At 35.4% G+C, this 12,974-nt stretch overlaps 2 protein-coding genes across 3 annotated transcripts in view; one reads left to right on the top strand and one right to left on the bottom strand.

Moving 5' to 3' along the window:
* CAPN2 (calpain 2) overlaps positions 1–7,252 on the top strand; it is an 84,753-nt gene extending 77,501 nt beyond the window's left edge. The window contains exons 18-21 of the mRNA XM_031967066.1: positions 1,803–1,881; positions 2,971–3,087; positions 3,363–3,421; positions 5,989–7,252. Of these exons, the coding sequence (XP_031822926.1) occupies positions 1,803–1,881; positions 2,971–3,087; positions 3,363–3,421; positions 5,989–6,012 (279 nt within the window). The 3' untranslated portion in view covers positions 6,013–7,252. The remainder of the gene's footprint in view (positions 1–1,802; positions 1,882–2,970; positions 3,088–3,362; positions 3,422–5,988) is intronic.
* Positions 7,253–8,609: 1,357 nt separating this feature from the next.
* The window catches only part of TP53BP2 (tumor protein p53 binding protein 2), a 75,255-nt gene continuing 70,890 nt past the window's right edge, over positions 8,610–12,974 (bottom strand). Inside the window, exons 17-18 of one of the 2 annotated variants that reach the window (XM_031967064.1) lie at positions 11,752–11,951; positions 8,610–9,394 (exon numbers count right to left, since the gene is read on the bottom strand). In XM_031967064.1, coding sequence (XP_031822924.1) covers positions 9,353–9,394; positions 11,752–11,951 — 242 coding nt within the window. In that variant the 3' untranslated portion in view covers positions 8,610–9,352. The remainder of the gene's footprint in view (positions 9,395–11,751; positions 11,952–12,974) is intronic. The other variant, XM_031967065.1, reaches the window with a different exon arrangement.

Below are 12,974 nucleotides of genomic sequence, written 5' to 3'. Positions count from 1 at the left end.
ACAATTTATAAACACCTTCTTAAAAATTTACATTTATACCACAAGGAAAAGGAATTTACAAACACATTTTTTAAAATTACATTTATATCACAAGGAAAAATTGGGGCACATGTATGTGTGTGCATACATAATTTTAGAAAATAAGGCACTTTGGGGGAAGTGGTTAGAACGTTGTCTTATGACTTCATTTCACCTATAGAAGGGTAAAGGTCTGAAATGGGCACTACTACCACAGTCACAAAATTATCAGGGATTTTCTGTTAAATCTTTCCTATGATTTATTAGTAGAACACTACTGTCAATATAAACAATTAGAAGCAATTCAGAAATGCTACCCAAACTGTTTGACTTGATTCTATTTGGTTGTTTTGGGTGAGGAGTTGGGGGAAGTGAGAGAAAGGAGGGGAGGGAGAGAGATTTTTTTTTGGGGGGGGGCAGTGAGGGGGAGTAGTTCTAGAAAGGAGAAGGATTTAATGATAGTAACGTCATTTGGTAAAGGGAATTCCCAGATGATAAATACAGGTCCACCTATGCAGGTCAGCACTTCCTCTGCAGCTCAGTCTTAGAGAGGGGGAAAAATAAGCATTAATGAAACATTTGCATTAAAATGCAAAAGGAAGTTCAGGAAGAGTCAAATGATTAGTACAGTTTTATTGTGTTAAATTTATTATGTACTTTTTTTTTTAAAAAAGTTGCACATAATAGAGATTTTTAGTTTCATAAAAATAAAAAAAAAATTTTTTTGAAAAAAAAAAAAAGTTTCAAAAAAATTTTTAAATGCACCCTGAAATTACTGCTCAGTATTTTGCCAATTTGGCATTTAGAACTTGTAAAAAGAGAGAGAGAGAGAGAGAGAGAAAGAAAGAGAGAGAGAGAGAGAGAGAGAGAGAGTGTGTGTGTGTGAGTGAGTGTGAGTGAGTGTTGGCATAATTTGGCTAAGTGATAATGCACTGTTGTCAAATTCTGACTGGTTGATAAAGAATGGCCAATTTAGTTCAACAAGCTATTAAGGAGCTACTCTGTGTAAGGCATTGGGGAGACAGAGCTAGAGCCAGAAATAGAGCCTTGCTCTCAAGAAGTTTATCATCTGAACTAACCATGCACACAAGGAACAGAGGGTGATAGATATTAAAAAAAAAAAAAAAAAAAAAAAAAAAAAAAAAAAAAAAAGGCTCAGGCAAAGTACCGAGCAAAGTTTGAGGAGACAAAAATAACTTTACTTGGGAGGATCGGGGAGCATCATGAAGGAGCATGTTGAGACTTGGTAAAAAGTGAGATTTTAATAGATAGTAATTGGGACTCAGAGAGACCCTTCCAGAAAGGAATTGGGAAAGACATAAGAAGGGGAAAGGGTGAGATAGGGAATGGTGGTAATTTATAATATAAAATTACCAGGTATCTAATTACTAAAAACATTAGACCCCAAAGTTTAAGATTTTAAGTTTTCTCAGGTCAGTAGAATACAGAGTGGGCATGATACTTATAGGGAAACAGACCAAGCTGGAATAGATAGCTGCAAAATACTTGCTTTTCTCAGTCAAATAAATCAGAAAAGCAATCGGTTCCCCTAAAATTGTTGCTAGCATTAAGTTAAAGATCTGTAGTTTTTATTTATATACATAAACACATATCTATGTATATATACATATATGTATATATACATTGTATGTATATTACATGTGCATATTATAATATATGTGTGTAAGTATGGTTTATGCATATATATTCCTGCTTTTCATGAAACACAGAAGAAAATGTGTTTTAAAAAGTCAAGTTCTTCACGTCTACTTTGTTTGTTTCAGAGAATTTACAAGGAGATGGACATTGATAAGTCCGGAACCATGAATGCCTATGAGATGCGTAAAGCATTAGAAGAAGCAGGTAACACATCTTTCATTTATTTCAGAATCACTGCATATCATCTTCCTTTAATAAAAGTTCAGTAAACTGCCCTCTAGAAGGAAGTAATCATTAAATCTCTTTTCTTTTTTCCCACTTTCAAAAGAATAACTGGAGAAAATATGACTTGGTCCAGAATCTCCTCTCCTACTTCTCCTTCTCAGTTTGACTCTTTGAAGATACTCTAGCAAGCCAAGTATACTTTTTTAAAAATATACAAACTTATGGTATTTAGAGCTGGATGGAACCTTGTATAGGTTTTCTAGTCTAACCCTTTCATTTTAGAGAAAGAAACTGAGGTTCAGAGATGTTTCCATATAGCACAATCCAAAGGGTTATATCCCTAGAATTTTAAAGACATTGATAATAGAAACATGGAAAGATTATGAATATGGGTGGTGGGAACAAAGTAAGTTCCCCTGTATCACTGGAGATCTTTATCTAGAGTCTTGTTTGGATTGTCATAGAAAGAAGGGATGCCTCAAGTAAGGATTATACTAGGTAATCTCTGAATTCTCTTACACTCTAAATTTTTTAACCCTAGGACTTTAATCCCATTGTCACTGAGAGAAAACAAATGTGATGAAGGAGATTAGAAAATATTCATGGCAAAAATTGAGGTCTCAAAGTAGAAAAGGTGTCCTGAAAGAATTTAGTGCTGAGGATGATTCTGAAGTTGGAAAAAAAAATGTTTTAGAAGCAGAATTTTTAAAGCATAGCTAAATGGAATAACATGGAAAGATTATGGAGATGAGTGATGGGAACAAAGAGGCTAGGTTTGACTAAGACAGTGGAAACAGGAAACGGGAAACAGGAAGTAGGACAGATAATCAGATAGGAGCTGAGTCCCCGAAAACAAGTTTGGCAACCAAAGAAAGAGCAACTGACGTGGTTCCTAAGAGCTAGAATTGGTTTCAAAGAGCCAAAGCCCCCAGGAAAAATCACTGACCCTTGATCTTCATTTGTTTGAACATCACATGCACTGCCACCAAGCAAATACTATGTGGGGACCCCCCAACACCAGATTATAGAAAACCTGAGACAAAGATTGTTTTTTTGTTATAATCTTAGGTTTTAAGCTACCCTATCAGCTCCATCAGGTCATTGTGGCTCGGTTCGCGGATGACGATCTCATCATCGACTTCGATAATTTTGTTCGGTGCTTAGTTCGACTGGAAACACTGTTCAGTAAGTGGACATTTGGGGCAAAAGATCCATTTGGTTCTCAGCATCTGAAGCAGACTGCCCTTCACAGCTGGTGGAAGCAGCTGAGCCAGACAGATGTCTGTTCAGTAGTCATAAGGGTAACGTTCCTTCCTCCTTAATTTAGAGGCAGGAGAAAAAAAGGTGCTTCATCAACAAAATCATCACCAACACTGGTGGTTTTGAACTAGGCACAAGGGGAAGATTTCCCTTATTTCATCCTCTGCTAATAATATTCTTTTCCTCCTCTTTCTTTACAGAGATATTTAAGCAGTTGGACCCTGAGAACACCGGAACGATAGAACTCAATATTACCAGTGTAAGTCAGCAGCTGGCAAGGTTTATTATCAACATCTCATTCCTCAGAGGGAGATCTCTTTATTTAGGGGATGACACAAAGACCCAGGACTTCTTGACCTGCCTTTTAAAACCTCAAAGTAATGGACCTCAAAACTAGCTCCTGTTTTTTATTACAGCTCCAAGCTTCTACAATGCACTTTTACTTGGCAGTGTAAAACAACTAATTATTGGTTCCTCACTCCAAGAAATACATTGAAGGGCTTTTAGCTTAAGTATAGAACTAAGGCTGAAAGGATGCTTTTGTCTTTTGTGGTGGGTCACAGCTAAAGAAAGGCAACACTGTTTAATACATAGTAGATGGTTCCTTTTTCAATATTATGAATGCCCTGAGAAGGACTGACTTCCACCTCAGATAATCTTCTTATAAACATACAGCCTCTGAAGATATGGGTTGACAAATAAATGCTTGTGCTCAGCATAAACTTTAAATCCAGTCCATCCAACCCTCTGAACATTTCCTCCTTTTACTCATCAATCTCCCCATCCTTGTTACTGGCTCATTATTCACTGTCATCTTCTCTTCCTACTGTGATTTTTCTCCCCTTTTTTCTTATTTGTGAAGACAACACCTTAGGATCAAATTTCATGTTAAGCAAGAAATTTTGGTATCTTTTTTTTCCCCTTTGCCTCCACCCCCCTCACCCACTGAGAATAAAGCTAAATAGTAGGAGATGGGTTTACAGAACAATAAGCATATGCCTGAAGTCCCAACAGTGGTCTCCACTGGAAACACCAGCAATGCAAATTCAATGTTTTCTAGGTTGCCTGATACATCCACCTGACAATAAACAGAGCTCAGAATTTTTCATTTTCAGTTCATCTCCCTTACAAGAATAAGAGATCTGAAGCCGTCTTTTTTTTTTTTTTTTCATTAACACCTGACTCCAATTTGAATCTCTGTCACAATTATTCAATTATGATTTCTTGTCAGGGACTGAGGAAGCTGAGCTTGCCCTTGACAGAGTTGATGGGAGCAATAGAACTGGTCTAGTGGAAGTCTTGGGTGGAATGGCAGAATAGTTTCATCCCTATGCTTTGCAGAGAGGAGAAAGATGGGGGTGACTTATTTAATGGATTGATCATTTTTCTACAACAATGGACATCTGGAAAAGGTTTATCAACTTTAACAAGAATGTGTGTTTGTGTGTGTATATACAGATAAATACACATACATACACACATATACATGTACATGTACACGTGTATATACACGCTTCTTTTGTATTTGGGGATAATACTTTTGGCCAACAGAGTACATATTTTAAAACTGATCATTCATATTTCTTTTGCCACATGAAATCTAGAAAACAGTCCCTGCCCTTAAAGATTGCAATCTAAAATAGTCACAATACAATTGAAGCCTAAAATACAGCACATGTTAAGGGCTGAGAACTCTATTTTATTTTTATTTATTTATCATATTATCATTATTTATCTATCATAATCCCACCCAGTACTTTTTCCTCCTCTTCCATCACCTCACCTTTCAGCTTCCCACATGCTGGTTTCCAAGTAGGAGGAATATTCATCTAAATCTCCCTTCAAGGGATACTGCTGTGACCCATTGTTTTGACCCCCAAGGAAGTGAAAATCCTAAGCTATGTGAATCTTAAGTCAATCAACAAGTATTTATTAAATGTCTACTATGTGTGAGGCAGTGGAGATGTGTATTTATGCCTGTATATACCAAAAAAGTGAAAAATATCAAAATGGAATAAGCCAACATTTCAGTGTAGGAAACAAGTATATATATATATATATATATATATATATATATATGTGTGTGTGAATGTATACATTCACATTTTATACACACACACACATGCTTAGCATATAGTAGGCATATAATAATATAATTATTAACTAGTTATATGACAAATCTAATTAACAAATACAAACATATGCAAAGTAGTTAAATACAGGATACTTTTTTCAGCTAAAAAGCAGTTATTTAATTTCCTCAAACCTCTCATGTCCCACTAACAATAGCCCTTGTAACAAATATGCAGAAACAAACCAAATCCCAACATTTGCCAAATCAAAAAAATGTCTGCATCTTGAGTCCATCCCCTCTCTGCCAGGAAGGAGGCAATCTACTTCATCATCACAAAGCACGATGAGTCGCAGCACTGATCACAGAGTCCTTGAACCTTTCAAAGTTATTCATTTTTACAGTGCTGGTGTTATTATAATAGAAATTGTTATGCTTCTTCCCACTTCACTCTGCAGCTTATGAGAATCAGAGTATTCTTTATATCAGGGAAGAGGTGCAAAGACACGGAGACAAGTAAACAGAGAAAATTAAGAGGATACTTTAAGACAAGAATTTAGCTCTTTTTTTAAGGGGGATATGGTCTAAAATGTTCAGTGATCCGTACTTTTAGCCCAAAAAGAAATCTATTATGTGCACAATTTTCCTAATACACAACTATTATTTAGAATAAGCTAACTGCAACACAAAGTATTTAATATGTAACCCTGACCTGAAAGATAATCATTAAAATGTTTTCTTTTCTTTTCTTACAGTGGCTGTGTTTTTCAGTCCTTTGATATAACAATTGATCCTACTGAAGACTTCCTATGAAATTAAGATCACCTGAAGATTAATCTTCCATAAAAGAAACACTATGTCCTCCTTTTGATCCGTACCTTGAGTTTATGAATAGCAACTGTTTGAACTAATTATTAGGACTGACAAAAAGTAGCATTGTCAGAAGAGATCAAAATTTCCAGATGCCCAAAGCAACTGATCTGTAGTCTCATTACATTATATACAAAAAGTATAGTTTAGCTTTTTGCAACCTAAACGAAAGCTTTAATTTTGTAAATAAGACATGCCTTTTTTTTTTTTTTTACATATTTACATATATATAACAATATTAAGAAAAATGCAGGAAGAACCCAAAATACCTATGCAAACATGAGGCTATTTTTTAAGGAATCAACCCCTCATTGTGCATTAAGTATTTACATTTGCCAATTTAATTGACATCCCAGAAATGACAATGAGGTCACCATTTTATTGAAATAAGATGGAAAATATAACACATATCAGAAAGTCCATGCGATACAAAGGAAAAAGCACGGGATTTGATGTCATAAGGCCTGTATCCGTAACTACTTCTTATCTGATATCACTTTGGGCAAAATACTTCACTCTCTATCTCACAATTATAAAATGAGATTGGATTAGATTGCATCAAAAGTCCCTTCCTCTAAACCCCATGAAATAATCTGACATAAAACTTTTAAAGATTTGAGAGGGGAAGAGACAACTTAGGTAATGAATCCTTGGACAAGTCAGTTTATCTGAGCCTTGGTTTCCTCATCTATAAAATGAGGGGGTTGGTCTGGGTGATACTAAGGTCATTAACAGTTCCAAATCCTTTGATTTTGCTTCTACCCTCCAAGTCCTTTGAATTAAGCGATCCTGAAAATATCAAATCATTATCTTTAGCCCTAATAAGTACTAGAGCAGAATCTGGTCTTCTTAATGCCATATAGAGTGAAGGATTTAGATTTTTTATACTAATGAACTCCAGCTCTGGACCAATCAGAAGACTGGGTGCCAAAACCAGACTATCATGTTTGTAAAGTTGATGATGACAAAGGATACATTGGGCTGCTTGCTGGCTCAATACTTTGGCAACTATTGACTTCAAGAATTCAGTTGGCCTGTTTGTGCAGTTAAGGTCAAAGTCAATAGCTGTTCATCAGGAAACAGTTCTAGGTTATTTCCTAACTTTATCATTGAATAAATATAAGCAATATTAAAACAACACAAAAAGTCCGCCTTGTTTCCCTTTCTTTCAAATAAATGATTAGAAAAAATAAATTATAGCATGATATTAGCATGTGAGAACCAGTCAAACAGTGAGAACAGGTCAAAAACATGTATGGTTGTTTCCTATTCCTGCAACCCAATAAAATGATCCTTGCAAACCTATTAAAAAAAAAAAGTCACTTTTCTGTAAACATTGAATTACACAGTACTGAGAAATGATCTAATCATAAAGAGCAGCTCTGACTTATTTTTCTCTTCTCAAAACACTCAGAAGTGAGATTTTCTTGGAAAAGAAAAAGGAACTTTACCTTTGAGCTATATCAATATAGGAACGGCCTTACCATGGAGGGAAAAGATAATATGCTAAGATGAAGCAATCAATGTGTGGTATTACACAGGAGTAGGATTTGACCCATACTAAAAAGAATCTGGCACCAAGATTTTGTTGCAAAATTGTTCACGTGCCATTAGTTACATATCACTACTCCAAATAATTTATAAAAATCTTAATTTCATGTTTCTTCTTGGAAAGTTAAGAAATACGTGACACCAAAATAACATGACCTCATGTTCTGAGTTTTCTGGTACCCTTTTATTGTCATTTCCTCGGTGGTGTATGGGTGAAAAGAATACTGGTCTGGAGTCAGGAAATCTGCCTTGTAGTTGTTTTTGCAGTAATTAAATACCCTTATGACTAGATAAATCATAGCCTCAAGAACCATACCTGCCTATTTCATGTAGCTGATGTAGAGATCATCTATGATAATGGGCAAACCTCTGAACTTGTTTCCTCCATCAGTAAAAGTAGAACAGGTGATTTCTAGATTTTCTTCTAAATCTATGATCCTAAGCATGTAAGGAGTATCTAAAATTTATACGCTAAAAGGTAACATCCAATGAATATGCTGAGATTTTGTCATTTACCCCATGAACACAATTTAATGTATTAGGCAGGTAAGTGATACAATACACAAGAGTGCTGGATACAGAATTGGGAAGACCTAAGTACATATTCTGCCTCAGTTGCTTATTACTAGCCATTTAATTCTAGGCAACACATTTAGGCTCTCAGCTTCCGTTCACTCACCTGTAAAATGAAGATCATAACAGCACCTATTTCCCAGAGCTATGTGTATAACATTTTGCAGTTACTACATAAGTGTGAGCTATCATCAATACCATTATTGGTGATGAATGAAATTTAAGTGATTACATTTTAGTAATATGACGATTAACTGCTTTAGCAGAATTATTTAAGATCCCCCAAAAGTTTGTAGTCCTGAATTTAATCAGTCTGCTTCTGATACCAAGAACTTAAATCAGAGGCAGAAATTAAAGAGACAAAAAATTTTATTTTATCACAATTGACAAAAAAATAAAATCAGATAAAATTCTGACAAATTTTAAAGGTAAGTCTACAGAATGTTTCTATATTTAAGTTCCAAAATACAAAAGACAATAAATACAGAATCAAAATTCAGGTGAAAAACAAGATTCTAAATCTAAATTACATATAATATAGCATAATATTCAAAATATATGTGTAAATCTTAAGATGCTACAGCACTCATATAAAGTTATTGCTCACTTAAGACTAGATAATAGCTCTTCAGGTCAATATAGACTATTATACAGTCTCTTCAGAACTTCAACTGAGTCGCTTGAAAAAAATGTTCTGCTTATCAAAAGGTGCTCCTGGGTGCTTCTAGGCAGGCTGAGATGGCACTAGCTGCTCTGGTGTGCGCAAGATGATCATAATCAAATTACTGAGACAGGCCCCAAAATAAAGTCACTTAGGCAGGAGGTGAATTTCCTACCTTTTTTTAAAAAAAAAACACAGAACATTTAGGTGTTACTGCATCATTGTGCTTATGAGTGCCACATGCTGAAGTATGGAGTTTCTTTACTCCAAAAGATCAAATTCCATTTGCTTATAAGCACCATTCCAGTGTATAGAAGGTTCTCAATTGTATTAGTCAATCCTTCATTTGCTTTCAAGTTAGTTACATCGTCACAGAAATAAAGACTTGCAAAGTGTGCCCACGCCAATCACGTTACTTCTTTTTAACAACACAGATTAGTACTTCATAAAGATTCTGTAAGGTTTCACGCCAAGCTCCTTTGTCGTGGTTTAATTCTGGGGTATAGCTAGAAAGAAGTTAAAAAAACCAATTATGTTCTGATTATATTCAGGAAGATACCAAAAGATCAGAGTGATAGAGATTATAAAGGTGAAGTACTTCAATAACACAAAAATGTTTACATCCTTTCCATATGGAGGGATGGAAACAGAGACAATAACTATAAAGGGTGAGGGCAGTAAGGGTGAGTACCTATATTGGTGAGGGCAGCAAGGTTTCCACAATTCAATCCGTGAGCGAGTTAAACTACTAATTCAACTGCTCATCTCAATCTCTCTCTACTCCCCCACCAAGAGGATGTTTCAGAGACACAGAATGAAGTGAAAACCTGACACACACCTAATTGTTGTATCAATGCAACACAAAAGGAAGCACATTTCTCTGATGGAAATAAAGGTAAGTAGCAAATATAACTGTCATAAATTTGGATGTTCAAGTCAATGAATTAAGTTTCTTTTTCAACTGCTTTTAAATCTCAAAACCCTAAAAAATTGTACATGTGAAATTTATCTCCAAAAAAAGATTTTAGTACTCAAGAAATCCAAGACTGAGCAAGAGATTCAAATCTTTATTTTTGATAATACACAAGCAATATTATTGAAAAAATTTTCTACATTTGACCACTTGTTGCAAGTGATAACTTGTTTACCCACTTAGTCACTAAACAATCTTCCATTGCATGGAAGCATATTGCCCCTTTACTTGGAAAAACCACCCCTAAATCTATCCAATAAAAATCTGGAGCAACCGGTTCCAAGTACAACCTTTCAGAAACTTTGTAAATATGGGAGGCATCATGTTGCTGTAAAAAAGACTATTTAGAATGAGAACACATGGAGGTTGGCATGCTTCTCACTAATCACAAGAGTGGGAAACATGACTTAAGCCACTGAGCCTCAATTTCTGCATATAAAATGGAGATATAACCTCACAAGATTAGTGTGAGAAAAAGCACATATAGCCTTTTATTACTAACTTTACAGTAAAGTAAAAGTTTATTTTGATACATAACCCACAAGAAACAGTCTAGTTTTAATTGCAAGTTTTGTTAGACACTAAGCAAGGCATTAACACACTTGATAGATAAATGATGAAGGAAAAGGATGAATTCCAGTCAAAAAAAATCTTCTAAATTAGAGCATCACTTCAATTGCCCTTTTCCTTATTGCTGATATGTAGTCCATTAGTAAGTCCTAAAATTTTAAATACAGGTCTTATCTTGCCATTTCAACAAGCACAACCCTGTTTAATGCCCTAATCACCTTATAACTAGACTATAATAACTATCTGGACATCCCTACTGCCTCACTGCCATAGTGCATAGAAGCACAGGGTCTCAAGTCAGGAAGACTTGAATTTAAATCTCATGTCTGACATGAGCTAGCTGTATAACCTTGGGAAGCCACTTGAGCTCCTTCTGCCTTACTTCCCCATGGCTAGTTTCCTTTCATAATCAAAACTACATGTAGTATTCTAACAAGAATTAGTTATCTCAGGCATTACTTTTGGAAACCATCACTGAATCATTGATCTGTATTCTGTAACCTCATCTACCAAATCTTTGTGTGTGTTTTTTTTTTTTTTTTTTTTTTTTTTTTGCAAAACACAGACCTAAAATAGTCCACAAATACTTAAAATGGACATGTTTGTACCTTCAAACATATAATTTTTTTCACCTGAATGCACTCTCCCAACACTCCCTCCCCTTCCACACTGACCTTTCCTCCTCCTTAAAAATCCTGCTAAACAAATCTGTCACTTATGGTCAGCAGGTTCATTAACACTACAAAATCATTATAATTTCCATGTGCTCATTTCTGTGGCACAGCAGTCAGGAAGAACTGGGTTCCAGGGTCACCTTGTACAAAGTTGGGCAGAGTACTCCCCAGGCAGGTCCCTTAATCTCTCAGTGAAGTTTGCCAAGGCTCTTTAAAACCTCACACTGCAGAGCCCAGACTGAGAATCTGTACTGGTAGGAGGAATACTTCCAGAGGAGCCCCTTACAATAAGGAAATCAGAGTTCTACTCCAAAAAAAGAAAAAGACCCTTCTTTGATTTCTTACGTTCAGCCTCCTTCTATTATTTGTTTTTAAGCTCCATTGCCTTTATTCCCTTTATAAGGCTCATAAGCCTAAGGAAATGCTGTCTATAATGCATACTTGGGGAATTAAGAGCACATGTTAATAAGGTCAAAGTCATTGACTCAATTCCCACGTAGACTACATATTTCACTTTTTTCCATAGCTACAAATAGCTTAGCCTCAAGGGGAATTATGGGAGCATATTGTTATCCTGCATTTTTTTCAAGGTCTCTTCTCTCCAAAGCCTTATTGAGAAACATTCTTTAAAAAAGAAGTAACTTACCCCTAGCAAATTTCGAGGCACGTATCCTTCCTTGTCATTAAGCCGCGCCCACCACCACTCAATTTCATCTTCATCTTCCCTTCGGATGATTGTCATACAGTCTCCTTCCTTCATGAACAGTTCATCATCATTTTGAGGTTCATAATCCCATAACGCATAAATGACACCTTTATTCATTATGCCCATTTTCTCCTGAACTCCTAGAAACAAAAACAAAAAATGTCACTGAGATGCAGAAGTGAAAAGAATAGCCATAGCTTAAATTTACACAATTCAATTCTTGGGACTATTTTGTTACATAATATCCAAAGGACAGAGATAAGGTATGGGCTGGATGTTATTATTCTTCAACAATAATTTAATGATTTTTTCTTCTTCTGCAATGAAGGAAAAACTTCTCAAAAAAGTTAACAAAAATAAAAGTATCATCAGAGAACTTTTGCTGAATACCATACAATACAAATATCTCTTAAAAGTTATTGTCCATGCTTCTAAATATTCTTTGCCCCAACTAGTATTTTTAGAGCCAAAAGGCTGTCCCAATCTAATTCTATAACTCATAAGTTAAATTCATAGTGTTTAACAGTTTAATACAGTGTTAAACTGGAGTCAAAATTAGGTGGCTAAACAGAAGGACTAAAACACTGTAGTTATTTTAGGGACAGCTACAAGTTATGATTAAAAGTTAGATACTCACAGATCAATCAACACTTAACAAAAGATGTATTTAACCACAAAATATTGAATAAAGCAAAGATATTTAATAAGGATGTGCATCAAAGATCCAGTAAGGTGATTCAGTTGTGAATGGCTCCCCAACCTCACAGTTGCCTATGGTGGTCTGCCAGCCATACATTTGAGAGCTGGAAGAACTTCATATGGTTTTGTATTCAGGTAACCAGGTAAGGTCAAAAGTCCAGGCTTTTGCCCCCTGAGCCAATCAAATCTCACAGACAGTTTCATGACTTTGAAAGGAAATACCAGGCCAATTTGCATGGGGGTAAGACAATTTTCATACCATCTGTCTTACCATTGTACCCTATGGATCGGTATTTTCTAATTGACTCATGGCCAGATATTTCCTCTATATGTGGTCTCCCCTTATTAGAATTCAAGCTCCTTGGGAACAGGGGCTATTATTTTCTACCTTTATTCTCAGTCCAATGTTTTACACCTAGATTCAGCTAAGTAAAACAATAGATAAGAGTTCTAGACATGGAGAT

This window comes from Sarcophilus harrisii, chromosome 4, assembly GCF_902635505.1.
Source record: "Sarcophilus harrisii chromosome 4, mSarHar1.11, whole genome shotgun sequence".
NCBI classification, from domain to species: Eukaryota; Metazoa; Chordata; class Mammalia; order Dasyuromorphia; family Dasyuridae; genus Sarcophilus; species Sarcophilus harrisii.
Note: the sequence above shows the minus strand (reverse complement) of the source record. Positions and strands in the feature narration are given on the sequence as shown.